Source organism: Ylistrum balloti, unplaced genomic scaffold (genome assembly GCF_031769215.1).
Source record: "Ylistrum balloti isolate Yb309-2 unplaced genomic scaffold, AGI_CSIRO_Ybal_v1 Utg370158, whole genome shotgun sequence".
In the NCBI taxonomy this organism is placed as follows: domain Eukaryota; kingdom Metazoa; phylum Mollusca; class Bivalvia; order Pectinida; family Pectinidae; genus Ylistrum; species Ylistrum balloti.
This window is the reverse complement of record NW_026782155.1, coordinates 193,467-213,615: the sequence shown is the minus strand read 5'-3', so window position 1 is coordinate 213,615 and position 20,149 is coordinate 193,467. Positions and strand designations below refer to the sequence as shown.

The 20,149-nt window shown below is 34.3% G+C and overlaps 2 protein-coding genes across 4 annotated transcripts in view; one reads left to right on the top strand and one right to left on the bottom strand.

Annotated features, from left to right (window-relative positions):
- Positions 1–2,928: 2,928 nt before the first annotated feature.
- LOC132550905 (uncharacterized) lies at positions 2,929–6,902 on the top strand. Its single transcript, XM_060215003.1, has 4 exons — positions 2,929–3,196; positions 4,863–5,006; positions 5,996–6,241; positions 6,862–6,902. The coding sequence occupies exons 1-4, from the start codon at positions 2,929–2,931 to the stop codon at positions 6,900–6,902; spliced, it is 699 nt and encodes a 232-aa protein (XP_060070986.1).
- A 4,780-nt stretch (positions 6,903–11,682) lies between these two features.
- Positions 11,683–20,149, bottom strand: part of LOC132550909 (calcium-transporting ATPase sarcoplasmic/endoplasmic reticulum type-like) — a 50,179-nt gene continuing 41,712 nt past the window's right edge. For 2 of the 3 annotated variants that reach the window (XM_060215010.1, XM_060215011.1), the window contains exons 27-28: positions 18,977–19,009; positions 11,683–13,902 (exon numbers count right to left, since the gene is read on the bottom strand). In XM_060215010.1, the coding sequence (XP_060070993.1) occupies positions 19,005–19,009 (5 nt within the window). In that variant the 3' untranslated portion in view covers positions 11,683–13,902; positions 18,977–19,004. Of the gene's footprint in view, positions 13,903–15,576; positions 15,621–18,976; positions 19,010–20,149 lie in introns of all 3 variants that reach the window. The other variant, XR_009554234.1, reaches the window with a different exon arrangement.

The following is a 20,149-nucleotide window of genomic DNA, read 5'->3' as shown; positions in this document are numbered from 1 at the left end:
GAACGATTTTTTAAGGTTTGGAAATCAGCAGTTTACCGCCTTTATAGATCCGGACTCACGGTATAGAGAACGATTTTTTTAAGGTTTGGAAATCATCAGTTTACCGCCTTTATAAATCCGGACTCACGGTATAGAGAACGATTTTTTAACAAAAAGAGATAAAAGAAAAAAAGACGAAAAAGAAAACGACTTGAGTGTTTGATTCGTAGTTGGATCTTTATCAGCATAAAATGTTCAAACGCGGTATAAACAAGTGATATGTCCTGCGGGAATTAATAGAGCACTGTGACTCTTCTTTAATGGTAAGTAACATATATTATTATTATTTTTTTTTCGGGGGTTGGGGGTGAGGGGGTTTGTTGTTTGTTTGTTTGGGTTTTTTTTTCGATATCTTTTTTCATTAAAAAGACATTTAAGAAATTCATTTTACTGTCCTTAAACTGTAAATATTGTCATTATCTAAGGAGATTTATAAACATATGACATTGCATAGTTTTTATGAAAAATTACATCGCGAGAAACAACCCTTAACTCAAATCGTTACTTTTAGGTGTGTGTTTATTTATAATTATTTATCACTATAGTACCCATAATCGAACTGAATACACTGTATATTAGATGCAAATACTTGAAATCATACTTTTTTATAGTAATGTTGTTAAATGTGTCTTATCGGATTTATTTGTGACAGTTATTTCTGCTTTCTACATCAATCTTAATACCAAACCTTTGAGTTAAGCCAGAATTCTGTTGGATTACAAGTGCCATTTGTAATGTTGAACTTTATAAACATTTCATAAATCTAAAAAAAAAATAGACTTTTACATTTGTTTACGGCAAGTCAATATTTCTTACGAAGTTTGACAATACAAAATACATAACATTCAGACACTCATCCAAAAATAACTGAATGTTGAATATGATAAGGCTTTATTGTTTTTGCTTAATTTTCATCAATGAATCAAAATAGCATGTCAAACACAAAATACGAATTATTAAATTTTGTAACAAAACATGAACATGAAAGCCAGTCTTGATACATTTTCTAAAAAATATCAGTTAGTCACTATCAGGAAGTATCCATGATGGCTTCAAAATAAAGATTTCTCTTTGTGTCATATATATGTTCATCATCCTTACTTTTACTGATGACGGTAACAGTGGACATGGAGAACGACTTCAATATGACTTTTTCTGAAACCGACATTAAGGTCAGAAGTCAACTCTTTCATAGCAAATTGCAACATGTTTATTTTTCCAACTGCTTTTTAATTTTAACCTTCATATGTTTATTTTTCATAATTCTTTGGATTGTGACGCTCGTTAGGATACCGATTTTTGTGAGAGAATATTTATTTCCATAATCAGGTCACCCTAGTTTTTTTTCCCCTGCTTTACTTATTTTTATATATGATAACCCAGATAGTTTGAATGATATCAAAATGATAAGTGAAGGGATAGAGATAAATAGTGTCTAAATCCATATTTTGACACTAAGATACAAAAAGTTTGAGATGTCCAAGTGACCTCAAGGTGAGACATCAGTACCATTAAGGTGAGACGCCGGTGCATTCACGTGAGACATTGGTACTATTCACGTGAGACATCGGTACTATTAAGGTGAGACACCAGTTCCACTAAGGTAAGAAACTGGTACTATTAAGGTGAGACACCTGTACCATTAAGGTGAAACAGCTGTATCCTTCTTGTGAGACACCAGTTCTATTACGGTAAGATACCAGTATTATTCACGTGAGGCACTAGTTCTAAAACTCATTTACAATTGTGATCAATCATACATTATTCGTCATTAAATAAACCATCTGTGAACCTACGAAATGGTTGACACCAAAAATTGTCAAAACATCCAACCGTGTCGATGAGAATTGGTAAAAATGGATTTAAGCTGACCTGTTACTGTTTTAACTGGTTCGGGTTATGGGTTGTAATTGATCTTAAAAACCAGTAGACGGATTATGTAGAATTTAGGTGAACTTAGATCTTATCGAGAATTTATACAATACCTGTCGGCAGTGTTATAGCAGTGAAGTTATAAACTCACTTCATTTGCCCTACATATTAATCAATGGTGTGGTGTTTTCAGAACACGAAGAATTTTTACCCGCTCTTGCCTCCATCTCCTGACACGTTTGTGACGATCCAGGTCAGAAAAATGTATTTTCGGTTATATCAGAATATGAAGTTTACCAGACCATGATGGTTTAGGCCTGAATTTTGGAGCCTAGATGGTGACCGAGGAAAATCCAAAGCGACCGGAAAAAAAGTTAAAATTTAGATGGGGAGGTTCACCAGCCCCCAAATTTAATAAATTTCGTAATTTTTATATATCTGGTTATTTTAGAACAACGTCAAATAAATATGTATATTCTGAAATTAGAAATAATGTTTCGTTCTGTTTGTCGTAGCTAGCACTTCTTTCAAATTTTATCTGCAGTGTGCTCAGAATCACAACATGAAAAGTAATTCACGGATATATTGGAAAATTTTCAAATCATTCTTAGAAATAAAAGTTGCAAATTCAACAGTAATAAATTTTATCAACTTTTACATGAAGATTGAAGAAATGTTTCAACGTTACTTATAATTAAAGAGAATTTGGACAACTTGCGTAGAAAAAAAATTGAAAAAAACACATAGATTTGTAATCCTGTGAAACATTTGATTACGAATACTTAAGCAAATAAGTCAAATTTTCTTTTTTAAAATTAAGAGCAACCTGGTACATTTGGAAAACAAGATTGGCATATCTAAGACATTCGAAGGTTACTATGAATAATTTGTGACATGAAAAATGTTATTTTGATTGTCAAGTTGTTACGTATTTTTTCAGGTGTTGTGAAGAAAGTAGGATTATGATTGGTATCCTACATTGAATCATCTAAAGATAATTCAGCCAACAGATCAAAGATGGCGTCTGCAAGACGAGAAAGCAGGACGATAGTGGTCGACAGTTACCGTAAATTGACCATACCACTATCAGAAGGAACGACCAAGAAAACCACACCAATATCTCAACGGCGCATGTCTAAACCAGGACCAAGCAATCTAAAAATAACAGAGGAAACAAAAAAGAGTACTTCCGGTAACAAATCTCCGACAGTAGAACGGCGCATGTCCAAAAACCTGCCATTCCTTGTTATACGAGACAAGAATTTAACAGATGCCCATATGGAGGGTAATTAAATTTTCCTTTAAGTTATAAATGGATGTCGGCAATTAACTCAATACATCAGTATGATAAACAATGATTACATTATTTTGTATACTTCAGCCATACCTTTTGATCCTTATATAAAACAATGTCCCATCCCATATCAGAAGTAGAATCTAATATCGATTTGATTAAAAGCCTAATTTTAATTTTCCTAATTCTTTCTTCTACACTGATAAGTTCGGACAGGGACGAAATAGCTTCATGGTCCAGTTTAAACCAACGTTTATCGTATGTTTTATCTTTTCGTCAATTTATCATGAAAATTGGTGTTCACTGGTATTCACTGGCGTGTCTTTTGTACAACCTTTGTAATTGTCCTACATGGTGATTTCGTTTCCGTGTTCAGCTTTAGCTCTGCACGCCGCACTGATAATCATACGAATAAGGACACAATTCAGAATATATACAGGTGCTTTGCATTCTATTGGAATCATCCCCAATCATCATTTGGCAAATTTACGAGATTCAGAAAATTTCAGAGAAAACATCAACTTGGTAATCGTGCAAAGATAAGATTAAAACACACTCAGTTAAACAGTGTACATTAAGAAATGTTTGTAGAAAAATCCAAACAAAAAAGTGATTAAAGAGAGTTCCACACGCCGATGTCATACGAAGTTCAGAAAGTCGACTCAAAAAAACTAGATGACCAATCTGCAAACTCTAATGCATAGGTGTAGTAGACGATGTCGCACGTGCTGGTCGCTTTCGTGACGTCATACCACAGAATACCGATAAATAGTCATGCCAGGTCTACGTTTGAATAGAAAGTTTACGTGTTTTTAGTAATATCGACCTCCCACGGAAACGTTTAAAAGATCGTTCATAGAGGCATGTTTACAAAAAGTGAATATCAAAACTTTTTACATTAATACAAACGCACGATATCGTCTTAAGTATTTCTCTCTGATAAGTCAGTTTTAAGTATGTCGATATAAATAGAAAATATATTTTCTTATCGATTTCTGAATGAAAGTTGTCTGTATTGGGGCTTTAAATTCATTCAGGTTTTACCATTTATAGATATACTGTGTCTATTACAAAATGTCAATTGTAATTCGCATGGATGTAGTATGTTTAATCCATAGTTCCAATTAAATTCACAAGATATTATTTAATGGCAGTAAATTCTCAACACATCCGTTTTGTTTATCATAGGATTGGTTTTATACAGGATATTTACGATGGAAGATCATTACAATTATCAGTGCAAGAATTAACCACAATGTCAGCAATTACCTCAGTTACGATAATCCGTACATAGTAACAGGGGCACCTCTCGAAATCATTGCACAGGGGAACATCTCGAAACCATTCCACAAGGGAACCATTCAGAATCCTTTATCAGCTGTTAAGACTTATACTAAATTACATTATCATCTGTGAGAAAATAGTAGGATGATTTTAATAAAAGATACTGAGGTGGATAACATTTTTAAATACAAAGTTGTGAACTAAACTGCATCCTACAGCTGTTTCGTCTGGAGACTCGTCTGAGATGCCAGAATTAATAAAACCTTTATCGAATAGGAAAATAAAAGTAAAATATATATTTAGATACTTGATGGGAAAACAGAAAGCCAAAAAGAAGCAAGATATTAAGAGCTATGATCCGTTGTCATTTCAGAGATAATAGCCTCGTTCGAACTGATAGACCTAAACAGTGATGGTCGGATATCGAAAGGTGAACTGATTAAGGCTGCAGCACTGTTGGGGATGAACCCAACTGAGGAGGATGCTAAAAACATGATGAGACTAGCTGACCTTGACGGTAAGCGTAATGGAATGGAAAGGTCATTAGGTCATGCTTATGTATGTTAACATATATGGAAGATCAGAGGCAATTTTCAAAAAATTCTTGTGTCATATCACTTTTTAAATGGAAGGACATGAAAAAATGTCAATGGTCTCGCACGAGCTGCTTTTCGAATTCGAAGCCGACATTTTACCGCTTGACTATTTAAAGAAAATTTGCCACTAGTTTTGAACAAGTAGGACGACAAATGCTATCTCATTCTAGACTACATTGTCATTTCTTAAGTCTTCGCCCCCAGAAGATAATCACAAACCAGGTGTTTCAGATTGAAGTACAGCAATCTTTGCAGAGGTAAATAAGGTCTAATAAGAGAAACAGAGATTTATCATCCAGCAACTGCGCTGCCATTGTCGGAATACACCTGCCACATATAATTTTCTTTTCGGCAGTGACGGAAACAGCGGTATTTTAGCACGTGCATTAATTTATGCAGAATTACTTTCTGATTTATTAAGATATTTCATTAAAAATATATTTAAGTAAGCGATTTTATTTGTTGTAACAAACAAGTTATTAACGCAAATTCATAAAACTGCCTTTGATATCCATTGAAGTGTAGAACTATATTTCTGCGCGGAGTAATTATTTTGACGTTCGTCACCAGTCACAATTCAGTGTAACGTCAACTTCATGTAAACAAAGGTTGAACAGACCTAGCACACTTTTGAAATTTCGATAATCTGAATATTCAGTATGTGTTGGAGGATAAATAGAACACAGAAAGACGAACGAGGCACGCCAAGGCTCGTCAATTCTGTCTGTCTTCACCCTCGCCAAGGTTGTTATTGTAACTAGTGCCCAATCCTTTTGCTTAACGACAATGAAACTGAACTCGCCAGAAACATAGCTAACATTTTAAGACACTGACTATGTATTCTTAGCAGTAATTAATGTAGTTTCGAAGTTAATTAAAAGTTCTTTTTTTTTAATGGTCCAACTGAAAGGCGACGGTTTCATCGACTTTGAGGAATACAAGAACATGATGAGACACAACTATATTGAAATAGACATTGAGAAGGAGAGACTGCTTGCAGCATTTCGTGTCATAGACAAAGACAAAGATGGATTCTTAAGTCGGGACGAGCTCAGGTCGGCGCTTACATTTAAATCCCCGCCCGAAAACCAGATGGACGTGGAGCAGTTCATTCAGGATGCTGACGTTAATGACGATGGGCAGATAGACTACACGGGTGAGTTAATTTCGGAGTGAAAAATCAGTTTCTTTGTTTGGTTTATATTTATTCATTTATTTTAGTCTCTTTTTTTTTTTTACTTGATTTGGATTTGCATTGTCGTATCAAATTAATTTTCATTTTCTGTACTAGGACTAGGAACAAATGTTTTTCTTTCCAAAATCCTTTAGCAGAGAAAAGTCGGCATGTATCTTCGCTTTTTAAACGAAAACACTGATATTTCGATGCATTCAATCTTTATTTTTCTTTTGATTTTTCTGCAAGAGTCGAAAACTAACAGATATCATCACAACACAGGGATGTAGGTAGATGAAAATGGTGGGAAGTTAAACGCTCATCATAATGATAACATTTGGAAATTTATGAAGGAGGGTATTTTTATTCTTGTTAGCATACTTGTTGATTCCATTGTTATTTTCATTTGGGAACGTTACATTACTTACTTGAATTGGCCATGAATTTATTTGACGGATGATGTCGATAAAGCAGAAGACGCTTACTCTTCAGGAACACCTGGTATAATCCTCCTCGTACTATTCAGGATTCCCCATGTAAATTTCCTTTTGTTTATTGAATTTTAGTTTTGGTTATGATTTTTTTTAATTTTATTGTTTCAGAATTTGTGAATTCCCAATTGTGTACGAAGATTTTTTCTTAGTCTACTCACAAGTCATGCATACCCGGAAGCCATTGATGTAACGTCCCAGACATGCGCAGTGAAATCTTCTTTGTGGTTTCTTACCAACCAAGAAACAGACTGTTGGAGGCATTGATTGGTCATTATATGTCCTATAAATGCCAGAAAATGTCCTATGAATAGATTTTGGCGACGACAAACGAAACAAATTAATAGCTACAAACACAGAAAGAATTTGATGTTGAGCAATCCTTGTCCTTTCAACTGACATTAAGACATGACAGCAAAACATACTTAAAAGATATGCATCAAAGTGATATTTGATTTACAAAGTGAATGTATTAACATTCATTCACATTTGTTTTCGAAAATATTTAGTCTTGAACAAGTTTTAGTATTCGCTTTGGTTGCAAGAAAGGCAACATAAAATTACTTTTTTATGTCGCCCAACGACCGCACCACGAACAGAGTGTGTATTCTAAAAGGTATTCGCATGGAGTGTTAAAACGTTGTATTCAGCTGTTCATGAAAACGGGTCGACACTTTCAACTCAAGCTGCCCACATTTCTAATTAAGAACGAAAAAAAATTGTGGTGGTAATATATATATATATTAATTTTTGTGAAATGTACCTAGAAAACGGGTAAATCTATTCGAGATGGTGACTCGTACTAGTTTTGATCTTACAACAAGATTCTGGTGATTGTAGATACTTAAAAAAATGTTTCGTCAGGGTTTCAACGATAGTTTTGTCTGATGGCAGGAGCCGGGAATGAAGCTCACAACTTTTGTCCTTCATGGATATTTGTCTGTGTTCTAACTGATAAACATATTGTTAGCATACAGGTTTTCGCGGTGTTCAGGTTTTCGCGGTATTCAGGTTTTCGCGCAGTTTGTGTGTTTGCGTTAACTTACATTTTTGATACATTGATTTCTATGGAAAATACTATGCGTGTATCAATTTGTCATCACCCTGAGGAAACAAATGTGATTCGTTTGTTGTGATATAAAGGGAAATTAAATTCGACGAATAAACACTACTTATATTGATAAATATATCAGTGATTCCATTTATGATAGCTTTGTGACGTCATTGATGCCGCGCACGAGCTCGTGTGGCGTCAGCTGTTAATGGCGGATAAAGCGTAACGACCCGCGTGATTGATATCATGTTACGTTATTACTGAATTCTGTATTAATTGATATCGCTTTTGATTTCATTTATTTCATAGCTTTTATATTTTTAGAATATTACATTTTTCATAATTAATTTGATATTTTCGTAACTTTATAAAGTGTATAATGTGGTCACGAAGACTTTTACAGAGAACCCATTGTATGTATCAGTATATGTTTCAGTGTTCTGATTGTTCGTTTTTTATATTATCATACAGAATGTGATAAGTATTCTCCATCAAATGTTTTCTTTGCTTTCCTTAATTTTCGAACACTGCGTCTCAAAAAAACATTTTCATATTTTATTAATTTGGTGTGGTTCTCAATATTTCGAACCTGAACTGTACCTTGTTTCCATAGATGAAATAAGTAAAATAAGTTCAGTATGGTAAGTGTTGTTGTTGACATTGCTCTCATTCGAGAACGTGACATTAACAAAAGTTTACATGAAGCCGCTTACAATTCCAGAACACGTGGTCTTATTATCTTTGTCTGGGGTTTCCGCATAAACCTCTCTTTTGTTCATGCTTTGCTTTAGTTTAATCGATATTGAGTTTAGAATAAGAATCTATTGACATTATTTTTTAAATAATTGTCTCTGTGGAGCTTAGATTTTCTATCTGTAATAACGCTCTGTCATGGTTTGTGTTTAATGTAATAATGTCTCATTTGCAGGCGAGATTCTAATCATCAAATATGTTGACCTATGTTTTTCCTTCACTGATTAAACACTGTAAGGATGATTTTTTCGGAAGTTATGTTTAGATGTCATGTTAAAGAAATTCGATTGAATGTTGTTACAAAATTCAAAGTTTTCACACGTCGAATACCATGAAAAACATTCTTCTCGCGAATATATATGCAGTGATTTACTTCCAATATTTCTTTACTGGTGTCACTATTTTTAAGGTCTCTTCTGAATCAACTTAATCAGACATTAAAATATAAAAAAAAGAAAACATTTTTTCTCATTTTACAGGAAGATTTATGTTAAGATTTAATCAAATTAAAACTGTTGTTACTAATTGTCACATATATATTACAGGATCAATAAACTAGCCATTAGATTATATCGTGTTGTGTGGTGTTTACACTACCCAAGCATCCCTTGACATTTCAGTATGATAACGCTATAACAGGCTCCGTCAGTAGGGCATTATCCACTGACAACCTCATCAGATAATATTTTGATGTTGCGATGGTATGGTAGTGTGTTAAGGATAGAATATATGAAACATTTCTGTCACAAGAGGCAACTATATGTAAAATTAGAAATTTGACTTGTGTTCGCTTTTCAACAGTTTGTAACTGTTTTCTTCCTCTATTCCCTCGTTACCTTTTTCTTTACGGAGTTACACGTGTTGAGCGTGAAAGAGTGAGCTTCGTTATGTTGGTTTGCAGGATAAATAGAATACAAGGTCAGTATCTTAAAATATAAACTACATTTTTGCTCGGGACAGGGTTCGCCTCTTTGGTCTTTCTCCATCCTCGCCTTATATCTAAAAGACACTGACCATATACTCTCTCTATATGTTTATACCTTATTTCTTATAATCCATATTGATAGTGCCGTTTTTCATCAGTTCCTTTTTTCTATTGTAATTTGCAGTCTCATTTTTACGGGAGACAGATTATGAATTCTATAATTTGTGTCTGATCGCATTTGTTTAATTACAAATATGCTTAAATCAATTAATGTACATGCTTTAATTGTACATTCATTCAGAGTGCCAGTTAATGATGTTTATGATCAGGATACGGACCTTCCTCGTTTATAGAGGAATAATTTATTACAGGCACGTCAACCAGATTTTTATCCAAAGTTTTCAATAACCGTTCTTACTACTATCAAATCATGGGTATAGTCTTTTTGTGATACGCTTCGTCTGACAATTGGAACAGATGGAATGTTAACTTTGGAAACGTTTATGACCAGTAATGAACATCCTCTATCACTTCCTCCTTCAAAGTAACCCCTTCATTCTCCGGTTACGACATCTTTCCTTTCGAAAAACTGAAAGGTAGTACAAGTATATTGAAGTAGGTGTTAAAACTCAATAAGAAATGATCGAATTTATGGTTGATGATCTCTTCGTGGTAAGACTTTCCAGACAATTTTGTAGTCTAGACTACAGATTATTCTATTGGAATACCAATCTGTAACAAGGTTAAGAAACTGCGCCACTCTCATTTTTTGTGTGTGTGTGTTTTTTTTTTTTTTTTTTTTTTGGGGGGGGGGGGGGGGGGGGGGGGGGGGGGGGGGGGGGTTGGGGGTGGGGGGGTAATTTATTGACGAATTGCTGTCAACCATGTTCTTATTTGGGAATAACACTTACTTGAATTGACCAAGATTTATGAGACATTTGTCGCCGATTAAGCAGAAAACGCTTACTCTTCAGAAACACTTAGTCTCCTGATCATTCCTTTGATCATATTTCCATCTCGACTCATTGCCTTCACCGCTGCTTTTATTTTTTTTATAAAATCCCGTTTCAGCAGAGATAATAAGCACACGTTTACCAGTTTTGAGAGTTACAAATAGTTAAAAAATATCTCTCACTTACCTATATTCCCTGACGGTAAGTGTAGCGAATATCGTGGTAAAAGTAGTTGGTAAAAACATGAGTTGTCCAGGCTGACGACGTGTACCGTTGGATATATCACAAAATAATACAAAACCAACAAGAATGGCCCAAGGCAACAAAGGCAGCTTGAAATGCACGTGATTTTTACCTGTATCATTCTTGTAACTGGCTTAAAGGTCACACATATTTAAATACTACAAAAGTCTTGTCAACTTTGTGATTTGTTTTCATGTTTTTTGGAAATGGGGTCATCGACTTAAACCATATTATTATCGAAAAGGATGCATAATTCGAATTGCAGTTAGGTCTTTAACTGACACAAAAGCAACCGCATTTTTATCTGGTGTTGTCAATATTAAGAGATAAATGTATCTCTCATCACAAAAATAAAACCATGATTTTAATTTGTATTTTACCAAATATTCTAATGAGTTAACATATGAAAAATATAACATTGTGTATATAACAGATGAAAAATATAACATTGTGTATAAAATACTTTAAAGTTGATTTCTTCTGGCAGTATGTTTTTAATTTCATTTCAAGTTAATTTTGTATTAGAAGTATACTGATCATGAAGATTTCTGTTTCTGTGAATTTATCAATCTAAACTGTGTACATTAGACACAAGGAAATCATCGCGTAGTACATCTCAGCCATCGGCATATATTGCAGATCCGAATGCCATGTCACTATAGTAATATATCTAACTTATCATACATTTGTTTTCTTTTTGTTTTTTGTTTTTTTGGTTTTTTTTTTAGGTGAGGGAGAGAGGAGGGAGAGCGTAGTAACAATAATAATAATATACAGTAAATAAATAGTGGCAAATGCTTGCTCTGGTGTTAACATCGTTTGAAACTTTTGGATGAACATTTAGTCCCCAAATAATAAATTAAATCAAAAATTGAACTTTCCTAAAGCCAGTTGGATGGACCACCTGTATAATTTGTAGGATCCTAGTTCGAATCTTTGTCTGATCCATAAATTATTCCTGTACTTCTATAAATATTTTGAGTAAAATAAATACAAATTCGTGGTTACAAACAAAATAATCTTTATTTCTATAGGAAATTTACAAATCCGGCAGTTACTACAGATATGCTGCCATTTCAACGAGTAGAGGGACAACAAAGTAACAAAGACAAATGGAAATAATGATATGTACATATGATGTCACACCACGTGACCACAATGGCGTCAAATCATTGGACGAAAGGTACGTCACAAAGCTACATACAAAAGGTTTTTTTGTGCACTCTTTTTTGACGATACGTTATAACATCCACTGAGATAGAGCCACTGACGTCAGTAAGATGCGAATGACGTCACATTTACGTGAATTACGTCATTTTGATGAATATTCTTGCTTGTAGTTTATTTTTGGTTTATTTGAGAAATATCTTTTAATATTTAAAATGAACATTAAGTGGAATTCTTTGGAAATTTTTAGCACTCGTTCGCCATATCAGGGCCTACCACGTGACGTCACTCGGAATGACGTAACCCACTAAGCACTAATCGAGCCTTGTGTCTATTAAGCGATGACCGTAAACAAACTATCACACAGTTGTGTAAATTTTAGATAACACATCATACAATGAAACTGATCAAAATACACAACCAAGTAATAGTCCTTGGCGTGTTGTTTACAGTCACTTATACATATATAACTATTTCTAATCTCTACCTACTTCATGTAATGCAATTTCTAATCAAACTATTTTCTAGTATAACTATTTCTTTTATGACCATTACTAAGTCACGTGATTTACGTCTTAGCGATAATCCTATACTACGGCTATTTCCAAATACGATTTGTACAGTAATCTTATATAGCTTGGTAATGACGCCGTGTGACTGGCCGAGTATGAACTATTATGAATGGCGGAACACATTCTACCCGAAGAATTGGCAGGAAAGAGGTAAAATGGGGTTTGGGGTCTCCAATTTCCTTAATTTCACAAATCACATATGATAACTATGAAAAACGAATGAAATGGTACGTGAAAACTTGAAAAATATGTTTGATTGTTTTCTGAACTCCTCCACTCAGCATGGTCATCAAGTTTTCAGAACGCTTCAATTTATTGTTATACATGTGACATTAATTAAAAACATTTGGTGGAATATGACTATCAGATATTTTTCTCTAATTTGTTCTTTACTTAAAACACATGTTGATACACACAAACACCTAAGTTTCGCTACAGACTTGCATAAAAATACACAGTTTTATAGTCTATGATCTCGATACACATAATTTGACCGTTCACGTAACGAAAAAAACTTCCCGATATTAGTATTTGAGGAAATATTGGGGATAACACGACCTTTGACCTCTTCGAACAGGTTTCAAGCACTGTCTGATGACTTGTGACACTGCTTTCTGGAATGTTCACGTTCCAGAGTGAATGACCTTGATGACCTAGTTTTTTTTTCGAGTCAAGATTTTGACAAATTAATGATTTTACAGATTTCCAAGAGCAAGATTAAAGCAAAGTGTACAGTATTCATCTTCCAATCGCTTCATATCACGTCATGACAAAGAAAGTAAGAAGTTAAAGGTATGCCCCCTTGTTTTTAATTTTTGAACTGAAGAGGTCAAAGGTCAGGGGATCATAAGAGTCCAATCATAAAAATAAATATCTACAAGGAATATCCATGGAACTACTAATTATTTAAATAATGCCAAATTTATACTTTTTTCCAGCACGGACATCATTAATTCGATGACTTGTCATAAATTAGCTTAGATTTGCATAAATATACAAGTAAAGAGAGTCCGGAACTTTGTACTATACATCACACGAGGAATCATTTCCGGTATCACACTTCCGGCGGGTTATAGTCACGTTTGCTCTTTTGCTACACAAAGTCTATGAGGCTGATAAGTCACATACATTTTTTTTTATTTCCTCATTCCTGGAAAATTTTGGGTAAGGAGTAAAATTTGGAACAAAATGAGGGACAACCACACATAAGATTAGTTATGTGTCTCCTGGGTTGGTAGATTCTGAAAGCTTCTATCTAAATATAGCATCCACTCTGGTGGTTCAGGTTTAAGAAACTAATACACACGACCATATAGGGCAACCATCAACAACTGTTTCTTTTTAAACTGTGATGCAGCCATATGGTCCTATTTCATCCACACCGATTGGTTAAAATCACTAATTCACACGAATCTGTTGTACCAGCACCACCGGCGTTCCTCAATTACCGATGTTTCTTGTGTGTCTCGAGCCCAGCGGGTTGTACTGAAATACAGTAGGCGAGGTCAACATTAAACCTACGTTAGTGGTGCAAGCAGGGCCAGTACTGGTCGATAAAATTTGTCGGGGCTTGATCAAAAGGTCGAATAGCCAACACAGAATTGAATAGTCGAAACGAGTTGTCCAGAACACCAAGTGATTATCAAGCAACACCAGGCCACGTGGTACCCATGGTGAAAAGATTACACGTCGTTGCTAACAACCTTTGACAAAAACTATTAAACATGGTGGGTTGGAAAACATCATGTCAATGTAACTTTACATGGCTGGAAGATATCACATGGTCGACAAGGCTACACGTGGTAGCCTAGACAACGGCAGGTCGACTTGACAACACGTGGTAGCATAGACGACGAATGGTCGACAGGACTACGCATGGTTGTTGCAAAATCGACTATACTACACCTGATAAATTGACTTCACGACACGAAACTCACTAGACTAAACAATATATTTTACTAGATTACACATGGTTGATGGAACAACACCTTATCGATTAGACAACACTTTGTTGGCTAGACAACAATACGATCACCTAGGTAACTATAAACAACATGTAGTTTGTTAGACAATACACGGTCCACAACATTGCCTATGTGCATATATATCATTTTGCTTCTACGGTAAGCTTGTCTTGTGGTGTTTAAATAACGTTTTGCGAATCCTGTCTACATCGGAACCTCTTTAGTCCGGACACTTTCATGGTTCAAGATATTTCTCTAGGCTACTCATACTGTATGTTTGACCTAGAAATCTGTGCTTTAAACATATTAACTTCCAAAAGACCAAACTCCACACTAACAAAACTAACTAAAGTACGTCGTGAGAATGGCCGTTAAACAGAGGGGGGGGGGGATAATTTATATATATATACATTAATCATTTCAGAAGCGAAGAAAGTGTTCAAAACTAAAAGAGGTTCCGATCTATAAAATTTATTTTCGAATAAGATTACTATTTCGAAGATAACTTAATGTCTGCACGAATCAATACGTAACTAACTAAAGCACTGGCGTCAAAAAGGGAGATAACTGACTTAGCAACAAAGGGATATATCTATACGCATACGATTGCAACGACTAATCATGCATATAATTTGTATATAAAATAATAATAAATTGTGCAAAAATATAATGATGCAACTAAAGTTTTTGACGTATTTCAAACCATGTTAAAATTGTAAATAAAAATATGCACGAGATATAGATATAAATAAATATTCAATGGCCTACACCAGTTCTCATAATAATAAACACTTAATTCCATACCGATTAACTAAAAACGGTTACGTTATCAACACCAATTAATCCAACACCAAAAGTGATGACGAAACGCACATAAAGACTAGCACGTCTTCTAGGAGAAGCAGAAATACCAATATCTGAGAGAATTAGATGGTGCGTCTAACCTAGAACATTGGCATCGTGAGTTAGCCAGGTACGAAATTTATTATCAATCGTCTAGGAGAGATTATTACGAGTAAAGCCAGTTACGCAGTACATTGCTAGGAGTTATTACTGTTGTAAGTAGATTTCGGATTTTAGATTGGAGCGTCTCGTTTGAAACATTGTTGCTAGCCATGTCGCGCATGCGTATCTTGGATTGTGAATTATTACGTATTATCAGTAGGGAAAAGAGAATTGTCTTGGACTACTTTACCAAAATGGCTGCCTTCTTCATTGGGCCTCACAACTTGTCCTTGTCTGAAATATCACCAAGGAAACGTGTGAGGCAAAAATAAACTATAAATGATAGTAACCTCGTGCTATTAGTGGAAACGTCTTCACACAGGGCAGACGAGAGGCGTGTCAAATGCGATGACGTCACACATGGTAAGGCAACAGATTTGGCGTGATACTATTACGCGCGCAAATGTGTAGGTTCAAGCTGTTATTATGAAGAGTAGATCACAAAACAGGAAGTAGATTCAGATCCGAAAGGTTTGGGAATCGATAGCATTGCGCAACAAACCTTTTGGTGAGGATGTAGACTTTTTGAGCAATCATGTGACATGAAATGCCCTTAATAATATCACAAGACGGTAGAGTGACATCACAACAGAAAGAGTGGTTTGAAAGTGAATTCTGGTAGTTAACTAAATTTGGAACAGGAGAATGATAAGTATCCGATATTGAAATAAGTGTGTAATCAATTTATGAACATTTTTTTTATTAAACATAGAAATTTATCCAAAATATGTGATTTTAAAACGAAATAAAAGAATGGCGAGAATTTCCACATTTAAGTAAAATGAGAGGAATGTTTTTGCTCGGGAAAAATCGAACAGCAAAGCTTTTGTTTGCAAAGAACGAATCCCTTATTCCATCATTCTTTAGTATTATGAAAATCCATTTTGTATGTCAACTTTGTGCATGCTTGCTTTCTAGACTTGAAAATTGTTCCAAGCTTTTTCTGGTTTAAGAAAAAATGGTGCGATAATGTTAGTTTCGGCCGATAATATTCACGATTAGGCAAAAGGCCATTATAATATCACAAATGCCATTCATTATGTTTGTATACTTATTTAAAAATTGACGGAATGTACATGTACCATTGGTAAAATTGGCCGTTTTGTCACAACTTATTAAATCGCTCATTGAGCACAAAAGCTGAATGCAATGCAGTTTCTTAAGCTGATGATTTTTCACAATTTGTTAGGAAAGTGGCGATAGCTGGTGATGACTATTAGTACGTTTTGAAGAAAGATGTGAGGACGGGTGCAATGGTCAGTTATTCAAATTATGACAGTTAGAAAGAATGAACATTTATTTATAAAGGTTTTAGTACAAGAATTTTTTTTTACATTGATAAAGAATCACTTTCGTAGGAATCATTCTACCTAAAACATCTTTTTTAAATAATTCCAATTTAAATCAGAGAATTTAAAATCATTCAAGTTAAACTTTGGTTTCAGTTTTACATCAAAATAACACTTCGTGCTAACAAATGAAAGTGACTGAAAATGAAGGAAATCCATTACCAGATGAGAAAATAACGAGGAATGATGAGCTCTACATGCGAGTCGAGGATCACAATTCACTTTGTATATCTACTCCGTTAACGGAAAACCACAGTTCACGGACAAATATGTAAATTTTGGCAATTTCAAATATATGAATACTGAATAATTTAGATTAATTTTTATATGAGTATATTTACCCAGGATGTTTTTACTGAAAAAAATCCTTTATACTTAAATCTTCTGCCAATTACAATTAACGCGGGATAAAAAATATTTAATGCTTCAGTGAAATACGTCTTATTCAAATACTCTTTTGAATGGCAACAAAAACGTTTGATCAATCAATATATCTCTTATTCTTTACCCGTATCAATATCTATATACCTGCTACGTCTAATATATTGTGAAAGCAAAATAGATGAAAAATCCAAAATTCCTTTAAAAAGAAAGAAAAGAGACAGACAACATAACTCGGCATGACATGCATATATATATATATATACCATTGGCATGCTTTCTAGAGAGTTCTAAGCCTTATCATCATAAAAACAACAAAGCATCGTGATTCTCACCTCTCTTATCCTCCATCAACCGTAAAACTGCATCAGCAGCATTAAACAAAACAATAACCTTCAAGGCCAAGTGTTTCATATATATATTTAAAACACTATCACTTCAACAACACAATAAGTTTAAACGTCTACGTAGTGTTTCCCTATGTAATAAGTTGTACATGGTTAGTAACAAAATGAAATTGTCCACATCATGCTATATTGACTATTGACTTGAAATCATCAGAACCCATTCTAAAAAGGTGTTTAAGATGTGTTTCCAGATACGTTTAGAGGACAGAAAAGTTGTGTTGTTGTACTGATAATGACTCGGCCCAGAAATATTTAAGTGGTAGTTCCAACCTAAAACATTGACGTGTCTTTTTGGTCGGTACAAAATGTTTGGAAACTCCAGCTTCAATGTTATCTCAAAGGCATTTGTAACCAACTCTTATCTTACGCAGCACCCTTTCAGAAATACCAGATGAATTGTGCATTTTAAACACACGTAGAACAAAAAGATTTATATTGGCAACTGTCCACATTAATATCCTTTCGACACGGTTGATTTCACCATCATCAAGTCACGTGATTAGGTTTTCAGCGAAAAGTTCCATCTCTTTTCAGGCATCATTTCCATTCCGTATAGAAAATCTCTAAAATTCCAAACACGCTTTGGATAACGATCGATGTCTTCTCAGTTTCAAATAACTTGCAAGCGCGTGTATGACCAAGATCTGAGCTATATACCTATGCGTAGCCAGAACGGTGTCAACTTCAAGAGGGCTTGTAATGGTATAATTTAGTGAACATCAACGTGATCACGATTTTTCCTAATTTTACTACCTTACGAGGGACACCAGGTCAATGTGCGAAGTTATACCAGCATTTTTTTGTCCGAGATTGCTCAAATAGGCAAACATATTTGCAACTATGACGAGATAGGCAAGACACAAAGTCGAATTAACTCATTCGCATAAAACAAAAAATGAAAAAAGAAAAAATTATGTCCTTTTGGGAAAAATAGCGATAAAACTGGTTCAAAAAGCTTGGTAGTCAAGGATTTGCATTTTTAAACTTGGGTTTGTCCCAGTAAAATGTGGAAGACATCAGCATAAAAAGGCAACTACGTGGAACTAAACAAGGAAAATGAATGGAAGGATGACAAATAAAAAAAATATAAGAGCACAGGAGTCTGACACAACAATAATGATATTTATTGTGTTTTTATACATTGTGTCAAGTACCTGTGGTTGCAAGGTAACAATTGATAAAAAAAGTTTTGCCAAGGAAAAAACATATTCATCAGCAGCATGAACTGAGAGGAGAAGAACTGCCTGAGGGTTTTGTTTTTTGGAAAGAAAAAAGATGCTTGGGATTAAAAAGGATTTTTTTTCAAACAGTAACAAATCTTATCTTAAAAACTTGTTCCAACTGAGGGGTAAAGCGCAACACTGGACAGATTTAAAAAAGTAACTGGACTTGGGTCTTGTTTGGTGGACATAAGCGTCACACAAATCCAGGTAAAACATGTCACTCTCTTTACCTGTCTGTTGTATATAGTGTCGAAACATTTACACTGTAGAGCAAACAAAAATAAATCAGTATTTGCATTCTGTAAATTTACAACATGGTTGATTACATCAGTGAGACTGGGGATTACGATTTATCAGTGCACCAGGTGATAACACTATGCTGTATTTTCATCAAAATTTATGTTGTACAGTTGAACCTTATTGTATCAAACTCAACAGGATCACTGGAAAAATTCGAGATAGCCATGTATTTGATTAAGTTAGACAGGGACTGGCAAAATGCTTCAAATTAAACAGGGACTTTGAGTTACAGGAGTTCGAGATGACAAGGTTCGACTGTATGCAGGTACCCTATTCCATGGGCAATAACCCCCACCCATATATATATATATATATAATATATATTATACTGTATATTATATACTCTCCGACTTTGAGACACAAGTATACTGTTCCCCTAATCTAAGTTTCCTGCAGGACAAACCTATAACACAGGTAACACTGCTTCTTTGAAATTGCCTTCCATTAACTGATTAGTCACTAAATAGCTAAGGCAATAGTATTTGACCTCTAATTGTTTTGCATTAGTAATGGTGTATTAAAAATTATGTGCATATTAATTAGTAATCCCACTGATATAGTTTTCTGGTTTAGGCAGTACATATATTTACATACCTTGAATATGTAATATTATGGGATGTAGCATGGTGGAAATTTATTTGGAAGTATAGGATGTACACTTTATAAATATCAGAGAATAATTCTATAATGTTTTGGATATTTTGTCTTGCGTAGGATCATCTCGTTTATACAGACGGCTTTTAATGATTCCAAAGATAAGGTGTTACTTGTATTCATTCAACATCTTCATTAACTCAAGCACCAGATTTTTTCAAATTTTGCAAATATTTGGGGAAAATTTGGTTTAAACAATGGGATGGTGTACATATATAATTGCTTCAGCAATTTTACACTAAGTAATATTCCCAGTTTGAGTATGCATATATGTGTTTCATGAAACAGAATTCAGACTTTTCCCTTTTGTTACTATAATACTTTTTGTCATAAAATGTGTATCTTTGGTCTACTGAACAGTTAATTTACAGACCTGCCTACAGATTCCTTACCTTTACGTTTTGTAACACTTATGTTAAGGTGTTAAAAGTTGTGTGTGCATTTTTAAA